Source organism: Bos mutus, chromosome 8, assembly GCF_027580195.1.
Source record: "Bos mutus isolate GX-2022 chromosome 8, NWIPB_WYAK_1.1, whole genome shotgun sequence".
NCBI classification, from domain to species: Eukaryota; Metazoa; Chordata; class Mammalia; order Artiodactyla; family Bovidae; genus Bos; species Bos mutus.
This window is the reverse complement of record NC_091624.1, coordinates 749677-774223: the sequence shown is the minus strand read 5'-3', so window position 1 is coordinate 774223 and position 24547 is coordinate 749677. Positions and strand designations below refer to the sequence as shown.

At 52.4% G+C, this 24547-nt stretch overlaps 1 protein-coding gene across 1 annotated transcript in view; it reads right to left on the bottom strand.

The window, feature by feature from the left end:
• The window catches only part of SNTG2 (syntrophin gamma 2), a 118463-nt gene that overhangs the window by 27294 nt on the left and 66622 nt on the right, over positions 1-24547 (bottom strand). Inside the window, 4 exon segments of the mRNA XM_070376064.1 lie at positions 793-922; positions 10469-10596; positions 21526-21617; positions 23596-23683. Coding sequence (XP_070232165.1) covers positions 793-922; positions 10469-10596; positions 21526-21617; positions 23596-23683 — 438 coding nt within the window.

The following is a 24547-nucleotide window of genomic DNA, read 5'->3' as shown; positions in this document are numbered from 1 at the left end:
CGCTGAGACTATCTGGTGGCTGTGCCTCTTTCTAAGCTTCCTCCATGTTTTGGAAAATCACATCTCTAACCGAGCTGGGTTCCCCAGATACATGTCACATTACATCAATGCATTTGGATAGAGAACATATAAAGTATATGCTCACAGAGAACGCTGTGTAGGTACGTGGAAAGAAGAGACAAGAGACAAGGCCAAGGTGACGAGTCCAGACCCTGACTCAGCCTCTCCTCTCACACCAGGAAACTTTCGGGTGACTTAATCTTTCCCTTTGTCTTAGTTAGAGATTCGATTTGTTGAAAAAGAGAGTACAATGTTTGCTTTTCTCTTTCTGATTTACTTCTCTCTGTATCACAGGCTCTAGGTTCATCCACGTCAGTAGGACTGACTCAAACGTGTTCTTTTTACAGCTGAGTAATACTCCATTGTACACACGCACCCCAACTTCTTTATCCGTTCATCTGTCGATGGACATCTAGGTTGCTTCCATGTCCTAGCCACTGTGAACAGTGCTCTGTGACAACCCAGGGGGTGGCGTGGGGTGAGAGCGGGGAGGGAAGCTCAAGAGGGAGGAGACACATGGATGCCTGTGGCTGATTCATGTTGATGAATGGCAGAAACCACCACAATATCGTAAAGCAATTATCCTCCAAATAAAAGCTTCCTTTAAAAGTACGTGCTTCTGTTTAACGTTCTGACCAACTGTTTCAGGGTTAATCTTAAGTAACAAAGAGTCGTGACTATTTCCATGGACTGAAAAGCAAACCCAGGGACGGGGACCGTCTCCATGCTCACGTTTCGCAGCATCAGATCGCTGATGTTGGCCGACACCATCCTCAGCCAGTCGGCACGCTCCTGGGCCGTGTGAAACTGGAGGGGCCCCGAGCTCGCCCCATCCAGGGCCTGCACCTGGATCGCGCTGGACCTGAAGGAGGAAGAGAAGAGATGCTGGGAGGAAGCGCTGGGGCCGGGTGCCTCAGGAGTGGGAGGGGCGGTGCTGTCACCAGCCCCCGTCAGCCCTGCTCGGCAACGCCACGCTGCCGCCACGCGAGGCACAGCTCAAGCTGTGGGCTAAAGGAAACTGTCTCAGTCCCCTAGGCAGATATACTGAAACTAAGTTCAGTGTATCACTTCCTCCTGCTGATGGAGGCTCTCCAGACGTCACTGGGTCTGTTTGGCTTATGGTTCTGATGGAGCCCAGTTTCTTCTTGAGGTTCTACCTGGCCTTTCCATCCCCTGTTAAAACTGGCTCCCGAGGCCCCCCACTGTCACTGCTGAATCGTCTGCTCCTCCTCCAGCACTGCTGGCTCTAGCTCCGTGTACTTTGGGGTTCTGTGTGGGTGCACATATTGTTATCTCTTCCTGATGATTTAAACATTTATCTTTAAAAAAATACCCTCTCCTCTTTATTTCTAATAACAATTTTAGTTTAAAATTCTATTTTGTATGGCTCTACTGTAACCAGTCCATCTTTCTTGTGTTTACTGCTGATGATATCTTTCTCATCTTTTCTTTATCTATTTGTATCTAAAATGTGTCTCTTGAAGATAGATCTTGTTTTTTCTATTTAGTCTGAAAAATTTACCTTTTAATTGGGTTATTTAATCATTCAAATATAATTTTATTATTGGTACAGTTAGACTTGTGTCTGTCATTTTACTTTTCATTTTCTATGTGTCTCACATAATTTTTGTTCCTCTGCTTCTCTTTTCCTGCTTTTTTTAAATATTAGTAAGCATTTACATTTCTTTAGTAATTTTAAATATATATGTGTATATACATACAGATGAAGAACAAACTAAATACGGCGAAAGCAGAAGGAAGAAAATAATGAAGATTGGAGCTTGAATTAATGAAGCAGAGAAGAGGAAATCAGCGTGAGCGAAATCTGGTTCTTTAAGAAGAATAGCAAAACTGATACGCTTTTAGCTATATGGACCAAGGGAAAAAGAAAGAAGACTCAAAATACCAGCATATGAAGTGAAAGTGGAACTGTTGTCATCAATATTACAGGAAAAAAAGGGTTATAAAGAAGTTACATGAACAACGATGGTCACTAAATGAGAGAAATTAGATGAAATGGACAAATCCTTGAAAGATACAACTACTTAAGCTGATTTAGGAAGAAATCTGAAAAGATAATATTACAAGTGTAGAGACTCAATTTTTAACCCCAGACTAACCAAATAGAAAAGCTGAGGCCCAGCTGGCTTCACCACTGAGGTCTACAAAACATTCAGAGAAGAATTAATAACAATTATTCACACTCTCCCCCAAACAGAACAGAACATTTTCAACTTACTTACTTTGATACCAAAACCACAATTCATCACAAGAAAACTACAGACTAATATCTGTTTTGAATATAGATGAAAAAAGTCTCCATGAAATACTAGTAAAGTCAATCTAGGAACATCTATTAAGAATTATATACCATAATCAATGGGATTTACCCCAGGAATTCAAGGTTGGTTTGACACTTGGAAATTAACGTCATACATCATAGCAACAGAATTTTTAAAAATCACACAATCATCTCAACAGGTGAAGAAAAAGTATCTTTCAAAATCCAAAACCTTCTCATGCTAGAAAACACTCAACACAGGGGGTGTTCCTAGTTTGAAAAAGGGCTTCAGCAAACACCTGGGCACCGGGTGTAGACAGTCAGCTCTCTGAGGAAAAGGGGTGAGCTTTGAATCCCAGCATGTCCATGCTTCAGCTCCAGGAGACAAGCAGACGCCTAAGCTCTGGGAGTCCCATGCACATGGCGGGCTTCAAAATGCCAACTGCACTAGAAATGGAAATTCTGGAGAAACAACGCAGCATAATGAATATGATTCCAGTAAACCCACAGGTCCCATGCAAACACTGCTGCTTGATGAGGTTATCTGCCAAGGAAAGCAGTAGAGTTAAAACTACCTGAGCAGAAACAGTGGAGGTGTTGGCATCAACGTGGATGACAGACCCCAACACGCCAGCAAAGTGTGACGAGAAAATTCACTTTTTGGCTTATTGTTATAAAAGTCATGCTAATTACAGTCCGTTGCACAAATCGTGTTCATGCTTGCTTGAATGGAGAAGTCTCCCGATCAGCTCTGAGGTTTTATCTTCTCAACGTTCAACTCGTGCAGCGTTCAGGCTCCCCTGCAAGTCCCTCCCCCTCCGCCGTCCACAGGTGGAACCTGCCTCGTGGTTCTACGGTCATAGCATCTGCTCAGGATTCTCAATATTTTAACCACATGGTCAAGGTCATGGTCAGAACTAGAAATCGCGGAGTACCCACTGCCCAGGACTCAGCTGCTCTGTGAGGTCACACATCAGCTTTTAAAGATCAGCAGTAAAACCTACACCCAAAGAAGGCAGTGTGTTTGGGGCCTGAGTTCCCGGGCAGCAGCCAAGTCCAGACAAGGGGAGGATGGACCGTGCCCGTGTGCTTTTGGAAAAGTCTGCCCCTTCCAGGATTTCCTCACACTTGGAGACAAAGTCTGATTTTCAAAGAGAAATCTAGGAAGACAGTTCCATACTGCAGGGATTGAAACAATTCAGTTTCTGGCTAAGAAAAGAAATCCATTCCACTAAGGTTAAACGTTCATGCAGCTTAGCTTTTCAGGAGATTGAGAAACGGCGAGTTCGACGTCGCGTCAGCTCTGCGCTTGGTCGGGGAGCAGTCTGGGTCTCCTCCTGCCCCTTCACACCCCCTCCCGCTTCTCCACAGACACCGCCAGCACGGGCTCTCCCGGGGGCACCCCTGTGCCCTGCTGCTGCTCCCCGGGGCAGAAGCCAGCCCCCCGCCCCGCGGATTCTCCCTCCGTCCCTGCTGAGAAGCTCTGCACCAACACCTCCGCTAGGTCGGCTCCATGACCACACAGCACAGCTCGGTGATTCACGGCCCTGGACACCTGTGTGGGTCCCACAGCAACAACCCCCCTCCAACACCTCCTTCAGCTGTGCCAGGGAACTCCAGCAGCACCCGACTTGACTGGCCATCAAAGCTGCGACATCGGAGAAAAAGAACTCAGAGTTACAAATCATCTTTGTAACATGTTGTGTGTTCTTTTGTTTAAAGAACGAATACACTCGATATTCCAAAATGACCCACAGAACCGCTGACCCACGAGTCACGGCCCACAACCACCCAGGCCCCCCTGCCCCAGCTAGTCCCGTCCCCTTATACCCGGATGGTGTCCGGGGGAGTGGCCGACCAGTGTCTCTGCTCTGATGAATTGGAGCCCTCAGGTCTGGAAGCAGAGAGGTTGGTATCTGTTTACTCACATAGAGAGTTATGAATATTCACTAGCCAAAATGAGAGGAAAAAAGAGTGTATACTCCTCAGAATTTGAAAGACATCTCCAAACTGTCATTCACACGTCACACTTCAAGCCTGCCTCTGTGGCGTGGGTGGTATTTTTTCACAGAAGCCAGAGAGAGATTTTCTACCTTTCCCACCACGCAGCGGCAGCTCCAAGGACGCACATGAACTATTAACAAAGATCCAACTTAAATGCAGGCGCCCTTCTCCCTGCACCAGTGTGTTTATGAAAAAGCCACTATTACTGGAAAATTCCGGCACCACACCACCCAAGTTCACCAAATTCAGAAAAAAAATAGATAGCTTTCCCTTCATGCTGCCCCAAAGCCAACTTATCCCTCCATCACCCTTGTCCTGAGCCCAGGCCTGAGTCCTCCGAGCCCCAGCCCATCAGGGAGCAGGGGGCTGACTGATGGGGCGGCGGGTCCCAGCCAGATGGTGGGGCCCCTCCCAGGGTCCCGCTGAAGGAAAGGGAGGAAAACCACCTCATGCAGGTCTCTCTCTGCTCTGAGAGAGCAGGCCCTGCATTCCTGATGGACAGGAAGCTTCCAGAGGGCACGGACTCCTGGGTTTGCTCATCCTTCCCACCTCCCCACCCTGCCCCCCAGCTAGCCAGCGCTACACGGAGCAGGTGTGCAAGAGTATTTGTGAATTAATGCTGGAGAACACGCCTCTAGATGTGCAAGCCTCCCCCCTCCCCAAGCCCATGGCCCATGGACGCAGAACCTGTCCCCCAAGCCAGGGCGCAGCCGCTGAACACAGGTGCCTGAAGGGCTGCCCGCGGGCGCGGGGCGGTGGTGAGGTGGGCTGAGGGAGAGCCTGTGCCCGGCACGCTTGGGCACGTAATTATAGGCACAGAACTGCATCCAGCGCACAGGGCCGGCAGCAAGCAGGCGGGAGGACCAGCTCGGTGCTTGCAAACGTGTGTGCAGAACCTGTCTCATCATCGTCCTTATGTCCCTAGATTCTTCCTAAATTAATCACGCCTTTGAAAATTCCACTTTGCATTATGATTGAAATTACTTTGAACAAAATTCAAAATGCTTAAATCAAGAAAAGAGAAATAATTCAGTATCATAAAATAGAACACATTCAAAAAGATTCATAGGTGGCTAAATCACTGGGATCTCTTAAGTCTTAAAGGTTTCTTTTTACAGCTGTTTTGAATAGAACCTGTAGTTTGAGTCTATAGCTAAGGAAATTAGACACAAACACCACGTCTTTCTCTCCATCTTCTTTGTCTTTCCATCAGGATTTCTGTGTCCAGGAGGCACTTATCAGCCTTTGAAGGCTTTCAGTTCTATGAAGCAAACCTTTCAAACCCCTGGACACTTCTGTTCTAACAGGAGTGCCCACTGACCCAGTGCAATATCCTAGCAGGAGCCATGAGGAAGCAGATGCCCCATCGAGTTCTACTTCAGTGTCCTCCTCTGATTTATCTTCTAGGAAAACCTGAACCACTGGCCGAAAACACAAACTTCCTGAAACAGTGTAGTCTGCGCTGGGGAGTGAGTGCTCCGAACAACTCCTCCCCTGAAAACCACACACTTTATCCACACCGCCCTCCAGCTTCCCCACTGTGAATTAGCCTTTATCTCTAAATTCAGGTCCAGACTTTTAACTACTTAATCCATGTGGTTTTCATCTAAACGGAGAGCCTGTTAGACTCAGAAGCAGCTGAATAGACGTGTTTGTGAAACAGGCGAGTTTGTTGTCTGGCAACGGATTTATAGGTCACGATACTTTCTCCCTTTTCAACCTTCAGTTTCATTTGCATAGTAAATTGATTTTTAAACATGTTTTCGTATTTATTCCACCAGAAGGTAACTCTTCAGCTCTGGATGAAGCTGGCTGAGGACCCCCGCGACCCATCACGACCTTGTCCCGAGGCCGGCCTTGCCCAGGCCCTGCCCCTAGCGCCCCCTCCCTGCACCCGCCCGGATCAGGCAAGCTCAGCCACGAGCACAGGGGCCCACTCTCCAAGCCCCAGTGCAGAGCAGACCCTGGGTTCCTGACCCTGCTATGAGCCCCACAGGACCCCACCCTGCAGAAGGCCCTCCTTCTGTGGAGACTCCTACAGCCCCCAGGACGCTATTTCCCCAGCTCTGCTCCACCAAGTGAGCTGTGCTTTCAGGATTTCCCAAGTAAACAGGAGGGAGCTTGGCACAAGCGTTTAAACATGAAGCCATCCTTTGCAAAGCAAACCAGGCATCAGGGGGATCCTTCTGACTCCCAGCATCGCTCTTCACACTGCGCTCATCTGCAGTCTGTCCCAGTGCGGCTGCCGTAAAGCCCCTGGGTCCCATCCACGCTCCTTCCTCTGAAACAACAACCCTCCCGACACAGCCAGGCGGGGTCTTACTGTCAGTGACAAGATGCCAGATCTCTGGTACTTTCACAAACACGGAAGATGCGGGACAAACAGAACCAACACGCTTTAGTTCCCTCCCTCCTCCGTCCTTAGAAAGAGGAGCAAAGGGAGGGACTCCCTGCACTTCCCAAGGCCACCGTGAAGCGGGGACCCAGGCAGGGCTCATCTGGGCAGAACCACAGGAGCGGCGCCTTGGGCACCGAATCCCCCAGAGCGGGCGGGCACGCAGACGCCGTGGGACTCGCTCAGACTGTCTCCCTGCTCCTGTATCAGGCACTCCTCGCCCCACAAACCACTAACGAACCCATAGCTGTCGGCACACTTCTGAAGGAGTTTAAAAGCTCCGATAAACCCTGTGCTATTTCACGTTTTCTCCATAAAACGGCCATAGGAAGCAGAGGAGCACTCCCGTGTCTCCCGCCTGCTGGGCCGTCAGGCGGGGGTCCCGAGTTGTGTGGGTCCCGAGGCCCCAGGAGCCCCACAGACGAAGCAGGATAAGAGCTGGTTCCCTCCAAACCCGCTCTTTCCTCCACACCACCTGCCCTTCCAGGGGTAAAGCCACTGACCCAAGTCCAGAGGCCCAGGCCTCAGAGCATCTAAAGTCCCCTGCGCGTGGCTGGACCAACCACGGACGTCTCTAAAGCACACGTTTCCCTTGTTCTTAAGGACGGTCCCTCCCCTCAGCTTCTGAAATACAGGCACTAGGTGGGCGCCTTGTTAGCCCAGGTCTGGGCACCTAAACTGGACTTGTCATGGGGACCACGTGAGACCACACGCAACTGCAGAGCCAGGCTAAGAGCATCTTCAACGGACAGATTCCTGAACCGAGGTTCCCGGGTCTGAACATGTGGGCACTCGGGCGGGGCTCCCAGCCTCCGCGCAGGGCGCCGAGCCCAGGTTTCTGTTGGACACGGAGCTCTGTGCTGCTGGTGGGGCTCTGCAAACGTACAGTAAGTCTCCTACACGCGAGCCTTCAGGATGCAAACCTCAGAGCCGTGGCCACGCACCCCCCAGGCGGGGTGGAACTGCAGCTCGTCCCCGTCTCCTGTTGCTGCGGGCCCTCCAGCTCCACCGCCCCCCACCCAGTCACCCTCTCCCCTGTTCAGCAGATTCAGCTCCTGTGTGCCAGCCGACGCATCATACTGCCGTACTTCTCCAGGCACTGAACCGCGAGATCGAAAACGCTCTCTTCATTTTTGCGTGTTTGTTATGTATTATTTGTGTGAAAAGTGTTATAAATATATCGCATTACAGCATGATCTGGCCGACTGAGTTAGTTGGGTACCTTAGGCTGACTCTGTTGGGCTTACACAAACAGATTCGACTTAAGAACTTGCTCTTGAAATAGAACTTGCTCGTACAGAAGGGACTTACTATAGTTAAGATCGGAAGTCAGCTGTCCTTAAATTAGGAAAATTATCTAGCTGGCCCAATGTGGTCTCAAGTCCTTCCCATCCAGCCTGGGGTCAGAGACAGGAAGTCAGGAGCCCAGGACAAGAGGTCGCCTGCTGCTGCCTGAGAGACAGGAGGACACGCAGCTGGAACGCATATGGAGATGGGGACCCAGCCCCCAAACCCGAGGAACTGAATGCCGCCCTCCGCCCGAGAGAACCTGGTCTCAGGCGAGAGCCCAGCCTGGCCCCACCCCAGGCCAGCCTGCAGAGACCCCAGCACACGCGCCAGCTGGCCCGTGGAGACTGTGAGAAGATAAACGTGCACTTTTGCTAAATTTGCACTAACTGTAGCAACAGAAAACGGAGAAGAGCCTGCTTAGAAGTCTCTTGCTTTCTTCACGGACGTCAGGCCCACTAGGAAGCACGCTTTTCTACACGCAGAGTCAGAGGAATGTGTCAGTGACTGCCTGGTAGCCAGAAGCACGAGCTGCTGCCCAGCGACCTGCGAGGCCGTGTAGCCGCGTCCCAGTGTCTGCACGCGTGGTCTGGGAGCACGGGGGCAGCTCTGCCTGTTCAGCGTCAGCGAACGTCCTACCCGAGCGCTGCGCTGCTTCCATGCCTGGTTTCCTTTCGATCCAGACGTTCTCCCCCGGATTCTCACGGAAGCACCTTTTCTGTCTTGTGTGTTCAATGATTTAACCTCCATTAATGGTGACACAATGCTTAAGCAAAAGCCTAGCTCCCACTGTGCCTGAGAACCTCCGACTCCAACCTCCTCCCGACAGTGAGCAGGTGCCAGAGGCCCTCTGGCCAGAGACACCCCTGCAGGCCCTGGGGGCAAAGTCGCAACGGTTAAAACTGCCTTTTATCGTTTCAGAACAAACTTCAAACGTTTTAAACATGCATCTGCTTTTTATAGACTCTTCGGGAAAAAATTTCAGAAAACCAAGGAAACTCAACCATTATTGGCCAAATAACTTTCAAAAGATGACATGGTTGGATGGCATCACCAACTCAATGGACATGAGTTTTGGTGGATTCAGGAGTTGGTGATGGATGCGGAGGCCTGGCGTGCTGCGGTCCATGGGGTGGCAAAGAGTTGGACACGGCTAAACAACTGAACTGAACTGAACTGCGCTTTCAGAAAAGGCAAGAGGTGGTGACACATTTTGGTCCTACAACTGGAACCCCAGGGCGCTGACCTCTGACCTGCTTATCCCACTTATTTTTATCCACTCAAAGGATCTCCTCAAAATCCTTCCCAGGCTGTAGTTGAGAGCCTTTGATTTTAAAAAGCATTTGGTTTAGGGTTTGCAACTTCTAAACTGTTCCTTGCAGGTCTTGCAGCGAGGGTCCCCAGGAGCCACAGAACTAACTCAGGCTGCTTCAGGCAGCATGCCTGTCCTCTCCTCCCCTTAAGGTGGGGCCAGAGGGTCACAGGGCAGGGGGACCCGCGTCCGCTCAGCCTCCAGATGCCACTTCAGCACTGCTGTGTGTCTGACAAACACACCATAAAAGGCAGAATTTTAGTCATTTTACTTTGTGTCCCTTCCTGCTCATATAAAAGTCAGCAGAGCCAGTAAGATGTATTTGCTTTTGTCAAGGGCTTCCCTGGTGGCTCAGCTGGTAAGGAACCTGCCTTCATGCAGGAGACGTGGGTTCTATCCCTGGGTCGGGAAGACCCCCTGCAGGAAGGCATGGCAACCCACTCCAGTGTTCTTGCCTGGAGAATCCCATGGACAGAGGAGCCTGGAGGGCTACAGTCCACGGGCTCACAAAGAGTCGGACACAACTTAATGATAAAACAACAACAACAAGCTTTCTTAAAACCACAGGGAAGCCTCTGGTTTGCTGTGGGCAGAGACAGCACATCTCAGGCACAGGAGGGGCGTGTGGCTGACTCAGGGGGTGGGGCCTTCTGGGGGCCTTCCTCCTGCAGAAGCCTTGTGTTTACCTGAAAGCGGCCATGACAGGCAGGTGCGTTTCATCAAGGAAAGGGCTGTTTCCAAACCTCAAGCTCTCTTCCTGTGCTCACCCATCCTTTACTCACCTTCTTAACTTCTCATTAATGAAGGAAATGAGGCCCAGAGGGCTGCTGAGAGGACGTTTCTGGAACTGGATCCACCTTGGATGAGAGCTCAGTTTTACATTCAGTCTAATTCTGCTCGCATTTGAAACTGGAACTATGATTTCTTCTGCTAATGACCATGTCTCAGAAGAGGAAACAGCAACAGTCACTGCTAGACAGACCCACTCCTGACAAGTCGGCTCCTGCTCTGATAGTATTTGACTATCAAGACGATGATTACTATTTCTGCAAATGCTGAATTCACCTGGTGACAAGGACATGCACCTCTGGGTTTATCGGCGCGTCCACTCCAGACCACGGTCACACACCTGAACGTGTCCGCTCCAGCTTTGCACCTTGAGACTCGGGCCATGGACAGAGGAAGTGACAGGGCGTCTAGCCAGCGCTTCTCGTATTTTGGTTCATTAGCTACAGGCGAGGAAGGCGAGGACGGAGCCTGTGCAGAACAGACGAGAATCAAGGGTCACAGGATCAGTCGAGAGCACCAAAAACAGGGTGGGGAGGGGGCTGACAGGCCCTGACAGCACGTCTGCAAACTCAGATCTAACACGTCTCGGCCGCAGCAAGAGTGCGTGTGCGCTCAGAGCTCTGGGAAGAAACAAGCGCCCTTCTAGGTCAAAATAAACTATATTCTTCATCTATTTTTTAAACAAAATACTGCACCAAAGAGAGAAAAGTCACAGGGAAGAGGCTGAGGGCAGAGACTGGCATTGGGAGGAATCTGGGGCCCTGAGGAAGGCTGTGAGTCAGATAGGCTGTGAGCTGCCTCCCCCAGCCAGAAGGTCAAATCAGAATGGGATTCATACATATTAATGCTGCCAAGATGCTAACAGGTGGTCACAAGCCTAGCTTATTAGTTAATGGCAAAGCTCTCAGCCTCTGTCCAAAAGGAGCGGGGGTGGGTGGAGGGTGGGGCCTGAGGGTAAGGGGAGTGAGAATTAATTCTTAGGTGGATAAGAAGCTCAGGGTCCCCCAAGAGAGGAAAGGGATCGGAGCTCTCAAGGAGGAAGAAAGGACAAACTTTCTTTTCTACCTTCCTTAGCCTTAGCCACATAAAACGTTTTTTTTTTTTTAAGCCCAGAGCTGATGATTACACAACAAAACAACTCATCTTAAACTCTGTACCAATGGCTATGTAACAACAATGTATCTGTTTGAAGACACGTTTCTCCTTCTTAAGAATGGACTGATCCTGTCATCTTAACATGTAAATTGTGGGAGTGGGTCTGGTAGGATCTTTACAACCTTGAGACCCTCTTTTGATTTATTGTAATAACCGACTGAAAAAGTACACAGCTCCCTTGCTAAGACTAGCGAGGGGGGCGCTCTCCATCCCCCTTCTGATGTCTGTGTCAGAAGCTTTCTCTGTCCCTTGTTATTCTTTAATAAAACTCTGCTACATAAAAAGCTCTCAAGTGATCAAGCCTGGTCCCTGGTCTTGAAAATAAATCTTTTTCTTCAGAAATCATGAATCCCCACTTCGTTCACCATAAGCTATCAGGAAGATGCTCGAAAGGCTGAATGAAGCCACGCAAACAACCATGTTCCGAGACGTGACACCCACACGTGCCCAGTGAGCCACAGGGTCAGAGACAGTCTGTCCCGGTCCTGCGGGCGGGGCTGGCGGCATCCCGCCCCGGCAGGGGACAGCTGCAGCCCTGTCTGCCTCCCTTTCCAGAAGCATCCTTGGAGCAGCTGTGGCTTCCGGTGACAAAGGCAGGCGTCCCGGCTCAGGGACAGGCGGACAGAACAAGGTGCACATCCCCAGGGCGCAGGCAAAGCCACTAACCAGGGCGGCAACCCCAGACCCTGCCCAGAGCAGCAGGAAGGCCCTGCCCTGGGGGCGGCCAGACCCAGCGCTGTGCTGCCTGTTGTGAGGGCTGGGGAAGGGTCTCCCTGCTGAGCGCAGGGCCCGCTGGCGGAAGGGTGGGGCTGGGGCTGTGCTCTTACACGACGGCAGACCTGCTCAGGACACGAGGACACTAGAGCTCTGTGGGGCCGCTCCCCTGGGCCCTGCTTTGCTGCACAGGGGACCCGGCTCTGCACTCTGAAACAATCTGATCCAGAAAAGAATTCGGTAAAGAACAGACACAGGTACACACGTAACTGAATCACTTTGCTGTGCACCTGAAAGTCTCCCAGCATCGCTAATCAATTCTACTCCAAAACAAAATGAAATTCCAACAAGGCCAGCAAGCTGTATACAGGGATGACTCCTTTCAGGCCAAACTCCCCATGAGCGTTCAACTGTCTCGGGCCGAATAGCTGACACTCCGGGATAACACCCAGCAGGTCCCATCCCGGAGCCTTATTTGGACAAAGTCTTTCCAGGTTTGATTAGACTAATGGTATTGCGATGGGGGGCTTCCCAGGTGACTCAGTGGGTGGAGAAGCCACCTGCAATGCTGGAGACACAGTAGACCTGGGTTCGATCCCTGGGTCGGGAAGATCCCCCGGAGGAGGGCATGGCAACCCACTCCAGGATTCTTGCCTGGAGAACCCCATGGACAGAGGAGCCTCTCGGACTACAGTCCATGGGGTCGCCAAGTCAGACACGACTGAAGTGACTGAGCACGCACGCGTGGACGCACTGTGACACGAGTTTACCCTGGACTGTCCGAGCGCCCTAACATGGTGGCATCAATCCTTACCCGAGGGACACAGGCAGAACCTGGACAGGGGAGCAGGGGCCTTGTGAAGACCGAGGTGTACCCGGGAGCCACGAGGCCGCTGGCCAGGACGCAGGGCCACCGGGGCTGGGAGGGGCAGGAAGGACTGTCCACTGTGGCCTCTGGAGACGCAGCCTGGATCCCCAGCAACTAGAGGCTGCGCGCGGGTGTCCTCCGAACGTTCTTTATTTATTAAGTCCTCAGCCAGTAGCTCAAAGGCAAAGGCACTGTAAGACCAGAGGTGTGAGGCAGACTCCATGAATCGCCACGGAGGGCCCTCTTTCTGCTTTGCATGCTGACGTCTGGTGACATCCTGCTTTCGAGGTCACGCGAGCACAGCACTGAAAGCGTCAGGTCTACCCCTGTGCCACGGATTTCATGCTGGCTTTCCTGGGACGCCCCTCTGCCTGCATGTACTGCTGCTGCTGTGTAAGAAATAGCTGTGATTTCTCATACACTGGGGCATGTCTTCAGTCACCAGTTTTCACTGAATTTTATCACGGCTAGTTGAACTCACACACTATGTTGATGGTGTAAGAGTTCATTAAGAACCGTGTTTTTGTGCATTTTCTTTGAGGGCGGTTTGCTCTTCTCACTGATTCAAACTTGCAACACAAACATGCATCAGTATTCAGTTATTAGAACCACCCTGCGAAACCACCACTTAAAGACGTTGTTTGGGGACTTTCCTGGAGGCCCACTGGCTAAGGCTTCGCTTCCACCGCAGGGGATGCGGATTCAATCCCTGGTCGGGGAGGTAGGATCCCATATGCCTCATGGCCAAAAAACCAAAACACAAAACAGAAGCAATATTGTAACAAATTCAACAAAGGCTTTAAAAATGGTCCATGCTAAAAAAAAAATTAAAATGTCATAATGGATTCCAGTATAGAGTAAGCAACATTCAAATAAGCTTAGGAATATGGTTATTTTATAAAATCATTTTCAATCTACTTTTAAAAATGTAGGATAAAAAGCAATTTCCCACTAAGAAAAGCAACATTTTCCTTTATAAAACAGGTGGCATTTCATAACTCATTGAGCACATTTGGCATTAGACTATATATAGGAGGCTTTTTGTTTCCTCTGCCTTGGAACGCTTCTAGCTTGGAGGCAACTGACAAGCCCAGAGTTTCGTGTCAGATTTTCCTGGGGTTTCCTTTAGAAAAATACTTTGAATAATCCCAAGAACCATGAGGCTAAAGGAAGACACCAGGTCTCTGTAGATCAGTGGGTTTTCGGTGATGCTCAACAGCCTCCTAGACGGTGGGTCTGGTGGGAAAGAAGGGGGAGGTCATCTGGGGTCGGCTCTGAGCTCCCTCTAGAGGCGGGTCCAGGGATGCCAGGGAGACGGGGAGCCTGTCTGGGATCAGCTTTGAGCTCACTCTAAAGGTGGGTCCAGGGATGAGGTGGGGAGGGGGAGGCCCTTTGGTGTCAGCTCTGAGCTCCCTCTAGAGGCGGGTCCAGGGATGCCCAGGAGGCGGGGAGGCCCTTTGGTGTCAGCTCTGAGCTCCCTCTAGAGGCGGGCCCAGGGATGCCTGGGAATGAAGGGGAGTCCGTCTGGGGTCAGCTCCGAGCTCACTCTAAAGGTGGGTCCAGGGATGAGGTGGGGCGGGGGAAGCCGTCTGGTGTCAGCTCTGAGCTCACTCTAGAGGCGGGTCAGGGATGCCCAGGAGAGAGGGAGCCCGTCTGGGGTCAGCTCCGAGCTCTCTCCATCCCTGGAGACTGCAGGACACAAGCTGCCTGCCCCCTGCAGCTCTGAGCCTGGGTCTAGGAGAAAACGGTGGCAGTGCCAGCGATGCAGGAGCCTGGAGCTTCCCCTCCTGATGGACACCAGAGAAGTGGGCCCGGACAGACGTCTAGGAGCTGCAGTCATGGATCAGGCCGCTCCAGTGCTGGGTAGGCTAAAACTCTGTGAGCCAGTCCATGTCATCAGAAGACAGCTCAGAGCCTGCAGGAACTAGAGAATCATGAGTCTAACTTCTGCCCCAGATGGGACATCAGCTTAAGGGTGGAGAAGTGAGGAGGCTGCTTCCCAATCTGGGCGGAGCGCCCTGGGCTGCACCTGTCAGCTCCCCTGACCCCTGACACAGCCCAGGGTACTCAGGTGCCACGCCACCATCTCCTGCCATCACCACCCAAGAAGCCGATTTCAGAGAAGGTGAAGGTGAAGTCGCTCAGTCGTGTCCGACTCTCGGCGACCCCGTGGACTGTAGCCTACCAGGCTTCTCCGTCCATGGGATTCTCCAGGCAAGAATACTGGAGTGGTTTACCATTTCCTTCTCCAGGGGATCTTTCCAACCCAGGGACTGAACCCGGGTCTCCTGCATTGGAGGAAGGTGGGGACAAAACACGCTTCCTTCTGATTTACGATGCCATCACAGGCGCAGGGAATAAGGAACCAAGGGCAACCCTGGTTCTGAGACATTCGAGCGTGACCCACCAGCCCGTGGAGCAGTGACCCTGAGACGCCTTGGAGACGCCTTGGTGTCTCTGAGCTGGAGAGTCTGAGTGGAGGTGCAGTGGCGCTCCGACAGGGAGAAATTCCACGGGGTGAGTGTCAGCCAAGGATGCTGCCTTAAAGCCACGATCTTGCCACCCCTGAACTCATGAATATGAGCTGGGAAGGAATGTGGGCAGGCCTCCCTGTTCCCCAGCACTCCACCTGAGCACCCCATGATCACACCATCCCCGAATTCATGGATATGAGCTGGGAACGAGCATGGGCATGCCTCCCTGTTTCCCAGTGCTCCACCTGTGCACCCCGCGATCACACCACCCCTGAAATCACGAATATGAGCAGGCATGACCGTGGGCAGATCTCCCTGTTCCCCAGGGCTCCACCTGTGCACCCCATGATCACACCATCCCTGAATCACAAATATGAGCTGGGAATGAGTGTGGGCAGGCCTCCCTATTCCCCAGCACTCCACCTGAGCACCCCATGATCACACCATCCCTGAACTCATGGATACGAGCTGGGAACGAGCATGGGCATGCCTCCCTGTTCCCCAGCGCTCCACCTGTGCACCCCGCGATCACACCACCCCTGAAATCACGAATATGAGCTGGGATGACCGTGGGCAGATCTCCCTGTTCCCCAGCGCTCCACCTGTGCACCCCACGATCACACCATCCCTGAACTCATGAATACGAGCTGGGAACAAGAGTGGGCAAACCTCCCTGTTCCCCACCTGTGCTCCACCTGTCCCTGAATCACCATGAGCTGGGACACACCATCCCTGAATCACCTGTGCGCCCCATCAGCTCCCTGAATCACGATGAGCTGGGAACAAAGTGGGCAAACCTCCCTGTTCCCCAGCGCTCCACCTCCCCCATGTTCCCATCCCACCTCCCTGTTCCCCAGCGCTCTGACTTCCATTACCACAGGTATCTCTGGTTCTTCCAGAACTTCTACGTACAGAATCGTACAGGAGGCACTTGTGTGTGTAGCTTCATTCTCTCGGCAGGAAGTCAGTGACAGGATCTCCGTTTCTGTGTATTTCAGCAGAAGCTGGGAAAGGTTAAGGACAGGAGGAGAAGGGAGCAACAGAGGATGAGATGGTTGAAAGGCATCACCAACTCAGTGGACATGAGTTTGAGCAAACTCTGGGAGGTAGTGAAGGACACGGAAGCCTGGTGTGCTGCAGTCCATGGGGTCACAAGGACGTGGATACGACCGAGCGACTGAACTACAGCAGCGGATTATTCGCTGTCTTCGCTGAGCGGTATCTGGTGTTTGTGTGTGCCAGCGTCTCTTGCTTCGTTCACCTGTTGAGGGAGATCTGAGTCACTTCCAGTTTCGTAACAAGATAAATAAAGGTGCTGTGCTGTCAGTTAAATCTGGGTGCCCAGTCTGCATTCCCGGGTAAGCTTCGTTTCTCCTGATCCATTACTCTCCTTTGGCTCCATCGTACATTTGAAGCTCTCTGTGTTGCTCTCTATGACGTCACAGACGCCAGGACTGCAGGGCGTCCAGGCTCGTGACCCTCTCAGGTTTTGTAAACATCTAGAAGGCTGAGAAGACAAGACTTCCTTTCCTGTGTAGCGTGCGGTCAGTGATCACCATAAACAGTCGCTTCCTCTGGAATCCTGAATGCGCTCACCTCGTACATTCAAGTCTTTCCCGACGACCCTCAGATCTGCAGTGCATTCACAACCGACTCCGGTGCTGGAGGTAGGTCTATTAGGAAGATGCTTTTTCAAGATGAATGCCACATGCAGAGACACCACGCCACTCACTGACAGCCTCCTGCAGGCTTCTGGCTTTCCATCACTCAAGCGGAGAAACATCCATCTCGGAGGCGGGTGTGGAGTGGAGACATGACCCTGGTGACCTCAGAGGGACGGGTCCAGCTTCCAGCCCAGAGGCCCTGGTGCCAGGCACCCCACCTGCCTCCTCAAGTCTCGGGGCTACGGGGTCGCACGTGAGGTGGGCAGGAAAGGAGTCCCTGCCTCGGGAAGAGCTTCCCTAGCACCCCTCTCTGTTACTCCCTTTCTAAATGGCTCTGGAGTCAGTAAGGAAGGAGATGGCCCTCCATGCACCCAGAGACCACCCTGGACCGCTGCTCTGAGAGGGTCAGCCCCAAGACACATGCCAGCCTTTCCTGAGGAGCCACCGGGACTGCCCAGAACCCAGAGCCCGTGCCAGATAAGCGCCCAGTGGAAGGCATGTTTCATATCGTAACAGTCCCAGGGGCTATGAGTCCATCTCCCCGGCCAGTCACCCGCTGCTGGGAGAAGTCTTCCAACATTAAGACACAGGGCATCTTATGGAAAATCTCTGGGGAGTGGCCATCACAGCAGATTGTCCCCCAGGGATGGGGCTGGGAGCCTGGGCTGCCTGCAGCGTCTGAACTGGATGTAAAGCTGGTGCCCACTGATGTGGGGGGGGGGGATGGGAGAAGAAACGGATGTCAGGCACCAGAGCACAGCTTTAGGGGTGATGGGGTACCCTGCTCACGTTGGGAGTTGGAGGAGCCACCTGAGGCCACGGGGGTAGTGGGAGAGGGCGGATCCTGGAGATAGGAGGGACGCAGCCGTATTGCCAACTGGGCCCCGGGCACTATAGAGTCCCTGGCTGAGTGCCCAGGCGTCCAGAACAGACTGGTGGACTTACACCCGAAGTCTAAGGATGATGGTGCCCAGGGCCCCAGCCTTGGGCGGCAGAGTGGGGTGCCTCTAGGGCCAGCAAGTTGGGGCTTGCAGGAGGGAAGCACTCTGGGGACTTTGCAAGGAGACCTGGGAGCTCCTTAGGGAGAAAGAGCCAAGATCTCCTGCTGTGCCCGGAAGGCCTCGAGGCTGGTGCAGCTGGGCCGTGGCCCCAGCACAGCGGCTGTGGCCTCCGCAGGCGTGGTGGGCATTGGTCGTGAGCTGCTCTGTGTTGCTCCTGACGGTGGTGATGTCCCTCGCAGATAGGAAGCACATGCCTCGGGCCCTGGGGGCTTGAGAGGCACCCGTTTCTTCCCAATGCTGCTTTAAGTAGACCCAGAACTAAACTACTTCTGTGACAGAGCTTCAGCTTTCACTGCATTTCCAGGGCTAATTTCCTTTGAGAATGCCTCCTCTCCAGACGGACTGGCATTAACTAAACACGTCTGCACCTGAATTTAAGTAGACCCAGAACTAAACCACTTCTGTGACAGAGCTTCAGCTTTCACTGCATTTCCAGGGCTAATTTCCTTTGAGAATGCCTCCTGTCCAGACGGACTGGCATTAATTAAACACGTCTGCACCTGACTCTCAGGGGCCCGGCCCTCCCTGGACAGCTGGACCGCCCTGCGTGACCCCCGGCAGAACATTGCGGGTGGACACGGCAGCCCGGGAACCTTGCGCAGCAGCGGGCTCTGCGTGTCTCTGTGAGCCGGCCGAGGGCAGGTCGCAGGTCACGGGGCCCAAGGGCAGAAGGTGACCTGTGGAGACAGGCGGGTTCACACAGGCGCTCACACGCAGCCTTACCCCAGTCGAGCGTGTTTCTCACTGAAATGCTTGGCTTTCCCTCCAAAGAGCACCTCTTAAAGGCTCAATTAGACATCACGTATTAATTACTATTGAGGGAGAAGGGTCACTGTCAAATATTTTTCTGCAGCTGAATTAAGACACACACCTCAGGGATGAGACAGCAGCACTGTACTGTATGGTCTCTGCATGCCACAAAAAATGTAAATAATTTTCCTATTTGAATTTGACATATTTTGAGTGGAAATGTCTACTTTGTTATTTTAATGAAATTAATTCATTTCATGAAGACAGCTGAGTATCTAAATTAAGTTGTATACATTTTTAAGTGTTACAGTAATACAATAATTTAAAAGCAGATCAATATATCTGATAGCAGATTACTGTTATATTCTTCTAATTGAAATCATTATTAGGATTATCATATAGCATTATCATAATAATGAGAAGTCATTATTATGATGATAAGATTAAAAACATCTCATGAAACATGAATGGTGGAGTAAAAACAGGGCCTGATTCTTAGACTCTTCATCGGGAGGTTGTCTGGAAGACAACTGAAGTCTTTACAGCTACCAGAATCTACTCAAGACAAAGGTCAATAAACTACCAAAGCGCATGATGAAAATAAGAGAGGAATGTGCAAATACTATTTTTAGAAACACATGGTATCTTTTATACAGGACTGGGGGCTTCAGAGATGACGCAACGCCCCGATGTGACCTGAAGACCCATCAAGCTGAGGCACTAACGTGAACGGAGGTGCCTCACTTCCTGGGCCAAGACTGTCGGGAGCAGAAGCGGCTGGTGGGAAACGCAACGGAAAGTGGCTCCCGAGCTGCACGAGAGAAAACAGACATTCTGCGAAAGTCCGTGCTGGGCTGGCACCTGCCAGCCTAACTCAAGTGACTGCGTTACTTTCCACAGACTTCCCTCCTTTAACCTCCACACGCTTCCGGGATCCCTCGTGTTTTCCCTCCTGAAATGTGGCCTTTAGAGATTGTCCTAGTGAAAGCCTGTTAGCGACTCTTTCAGATCCTCTTCCTAAGAACAAGTCTTTACTTTCACTTGTTCTGGAAACACGTTTTTGCGAGGAATGCAAAGATAGATCAGTAGTGATGGCTCTCGTCCCCACGGTTTTGAAAATGTTATGCACTGGGCTGCTTTGCAGCTTCCACTGTCACTGCTGAGAAATACGTTGTTAATGAAAGTGTCATTCTTCATAAGTGACCTGTTTTTGCTGGTGGATTTTAAGATCGACTTTCAGTCACAAAGTCAGAGAGGCGAGTATGACTCTACATGAAGCTCAAATACAGATAAAATGAATCTATAGCAATTGAGGTCTAAACAATGGTAATTTTTTGAGGGGGATGTAGTGTGAGATTCCCCACTCCAGTGCTCTTGCCTGGAAAACCCCATAGACGGAGGAGCCTGGTAGACTGCAATCCATGGGGTCGCGAAGAGTCAGACATGACTGAGCGACTTCCCTTTCACTTTTCACTTTCATGCATTGGAGAAGGAAAAGGCAACCCACTCCAGTGTTCTTGACTGGAGAATCCCAGGGACGGGGGAGCCTGGTGGGCTTCCGTCTATGGGGTCGCACAGAGTCGGACACGACTGAAGCGACTTAGCAGCAGCAGCAGTGTGAGATTTTGGCGACGTGCTATATTCTGACCATGGTGATGTAACATTTATTAAGCTGTTATTTCAAAGTTGAATACTTCTCAGCATGTGCCTTATGTTTTAATTAAACTGTTAAATATCATTCTATCGTTCACTCGTTCATTATCTCTGCCTAGGAGACCAGCCTCCCTTCCATCTAGAAGATTCAAGTCATTGTTTAACTTAAATGTTTGTTTAACATTTTAAAATGTATTCATTTTAATTACTTTTTCTCTTTAATCTGCTCTTCACTTGCAACCACTATGTAAAAGCTTCTTATGTGTTTCCTTATAATTTCTGCAAAATTCGGTTTCAATATACTGTTCCTGTACACTTCTGACTCATTCAGTTCTTTGCAACGACCCTAGCCTTTTGCATTAATCTTCTGAAAATTTTAGCTTAGAAAATCAGCTATTTATCATCATAAATTCTTTGTTCTTTAATTTTAGCTCTTTATTCATCTGCCACAGGTGCTCCGGAAAAAGGAAAACCGTTTTGGACGATCAAGTCATGCAGGAGTAACCCCCCTGTTTCCTCTGTGAAGGAAACATGAGCAGTGACCAACCAACAGGGGGCCAGGACGGAGCACGAGGGTGCGGGCGGGGTGCCAGGACGGAGCGGGTGAGGGTGTGGACGGGCCCGACGAGGTTCAGGTTCAGGTCTGGGTGGGCAGCACTGGTGTGACCGAGACTCCGCTTGTTATAAGTATTCGGCCGGGATCTGGACCTGATAAGGTCGCTGGTGTGACCAAGACTCTGCTCAGGTCACTGGTATGCCCGAGACTCCACTTGTCATAAACACTCGGCCGGGGTCTGGATGTGAACAAGGATGGACTTAGAACCCTAAGCGGTGTGAGCCGTCCCTGGGCCTGGAAGAGAACACGGAGCCTGGGGTGAAGCCCTGAGCAGACTCCTGCTCGTGGAGGGGAGGAGAGAGGCAGCACCCGGGCGGAGAGCGGTTGACAATTCGGTTCCACGTGAGAACACAGGAAAGCTGTCACACACCCAAGGAGACACCAGGAATGGCTCGGGAACCACACACAGGCTGGTTAAAGGAGACAGGAGGCGCGTGCTTACCGTGTTGCTGGAGGCTCCGTTCAGATGCAGACCGCTGTCGAAGAGGGGCGAGGAGGCCCCGCTGCCCGGCTGGCTGGCTGGTCCCGGGGACCCTGTGAACAATACAGACTGTGCTGCAGACACGGCTCCGGGGCTAACCTGCAGGTCCACCCGGCGGGTCCCCGACAAGCCTGGGAGAAGCGGACGGGAACAGGATGGACTTAGAACCCTAAGCAGCGTGAGCCGTCCCCGGGTCTGGAAGAGAACATACTGGCCCCTGGGCTGCGAGCCAGCGTGGCCCTCACCCCGCTGCACGGCCAGCCGCCCATCTGGGGCCCACGGGAAGCGCAGCAGTGGGCAGGCAGGTCAGCCTTTCCCCAGGCCCAGGGAGACAGCGGCCTCCCGGCCCATCCCCAGCCCCCATGGCTTCACGAACCTGCACTCCCCATTGCTAGGATAACGATGCTAATTTCCTAAGTTATTCTTGACTTTCTGATGATAACTTGGATATTATTTCTTTGTTTGACACATTTGATTATCTTTCACTGCAAGCTGCTTTAGTGAAAACTAGGAAGACAAGGTGAGTTTGAGGAAAGCGATGTTTGTAAAAAGAGGAAGCAGCTCTGGATTCATCAGGGAGCCACAGCTGGGCCTGGAGCGCGGACCCGGGTGGACAGGGAGGGGCGGGGAAGGAGGCCAAGTCAGCATCCGTCTCAAGCCCTCTGTCCGCTCTCAGCAAGTTCAGGGACGGAAAGGAGTCCCCATGTCCCCTAGCCCGTGGGCCTGTCCCCACACATCCCCCACTGCCTGCCCCTGTGGCTCTGGGTGGTCAGGGGCAGCAGGGGGCACAGTGAGACCAGTGCTCACTGCACATGGACACAGGCATGGCCACGAGTCTCCTGCCTCGTCAGCCCCGACCACGTGTCCGGACCCCTCGCCAGATGCCAGACCAGGTGCCAGTGGCCCCAGGACCCAGGAGCCACTACGCTCAGGCTTGCCCCTGCCCCCTCCACACACACAGTGGGCGATCTCGGGAGAAAGCCAGGGGACCCACCTCTCCTGTTCTCAGACGCAACGGGAAGGGCCCCGCCGGTCGTGGACGGTCAGAGCTGCTGCCTGCTTGGATCACAGGTCCTTTGTTTTCCTTTAGCTTGAAGAGTTTCAAGGCCAACATTAGCCATCAAAAGCCAACTACTGGGGGATAAGTGATATTAGGCAAAAACTCCAGACCAGCTGGGAAGCCAAGTCTGACCGGCACATGGGTTTATTTAATCAAAACCCAGACACTGCTTTAAAATCCAGATTTCCCACTTTCCTGGAAGGTGACAAAACCTGACTCTACGGGGTGAAGTCCCCGAGCGACAGGCACTGGCCGGAGCTGAGGGGACTTCAGCAGGGGCCCCACACCGCCCTCATCCGCACCCCAGACGGGGCTGCGAGCACCGGCGTGCGCCTGCAGGGGAGCAGGATGCACACGGGTCCCTCCCGTGTCACCAGCGTCCGTGTTGCGGAGGACGGAGCTGACAGCCCGGCCAGGATGCTGCAGTCACTCCTCCGAGACACAAGCCCCTCGTGTGGTGGTTGTTGATCATTACCAACAGTTCACAGATGAGGAAAGTTAGTGGATGTCGTGCAAGTTACTTCTGCAATCTCAGTTTTCTTCTTGAAAAGTCAGGAGCCCGTTTACAGGCTCGCCCTCAGGGCCCCGGCACAGTTCGGGTGAAGCAGGTGCCCATCACCCCGGATTCCCTTCAGACACTAGACTGCACAGGCAGAGCTCCAGTGGGCTCGGGGAACCTGATGAACTCACGGGTCTTCACACCGACGCGTACAGGCCGTCGAGGAGCAGCTCCAAAAGTGAGGCCGTGTTCTTTCACGCCCCCCTTACCGTCCCACCCGAGGTTGTGTGGCCAGAAGACAAGTGTGGGCAGCCTGTCTGTCTATCCCTCTGAGATAGCAGGATGCACACAGCATCCTGACCGTGGGATCCCTGCTTCTGAAGAGGCTGCGGGCGTGTTACCCAGCAGGACGTCTCAGGAAAAACAACAGGTGAGGAGGAAGCTGTCGGCCCCCGTGAGCCCCGCCACTTACCTAACGGGAGCTTCAGAAACGACGGTGCTTCCCTGAGATACTCGACAGTGACGGTCACCTCATCGCCAGCATTTTTCAGAAGATGCACCTGTCAGTGTGACAAAGGACAGCCACTTTACCACTACAGAGGGACCACGGAAAGAAAGCGTGCATCCCCACCAGGGCTTGCCGGGTGGCTCGGACGGGAAAGAATCCGCCTGCAATGCAGGAGACCTGAATTCTATCCCCTGGTTGGGAAGATCCCCTGGAGGAGGAAATGGCAAGCCACTCCAGTATTCTTGCCTGGAGAGTCCCATGGACGGAGGAGCCTGGCGGGCTACAGTCCATGGGGTCGCAGAGAGTCGGACACGACTGAGCGACTAACACTTCCACTCCCACTACACGTTTCGCCTGTCTCTCGAGGAGCCAGTGTTCACGATTACCTCTGAGACTCTGGAAGCTCTGCAAGCCTCCCCTGGGGGGACGAACGGATGCGGTGTGTCCCCAGGCACACAGCTCTGTGCCTCATCCACACACAGGTGCAAGCCCAAGGCCAGGCTCCCTGCACGCTAGACACCCCCCTGCCCGAAACCAAACTCACGGAAGAAACCCACGCGGAGTACCAATCGCCAAATCTCAGACACTGGCACACAGGCCCGCGCATCTGCTGTGATGCTGCAAACTGCAAACACGAGCTTCAGAGCTGAAACGACCCTTTGGTTTGGAGAAACCGCGTGCATCACGTCGCCCCTCTCGGTTACAAGGTCACCCACCCCCGGGCTCAGGCTTTCATGTGCAGTTACAGATAGGTCCCCACGTTAGCTCTGGAGACAGCTTTGAAAGCCTGACGTGTTTCCCGTCAGTTAGGCCACCTCGATCCAGACACAGCAGACACAGCCCAGAAATAAGCAGCTATAAGTGTTCCCACCCCGGCCCCCTTGGGAACGTCCCCGATGCCTCCATATGACCTTGG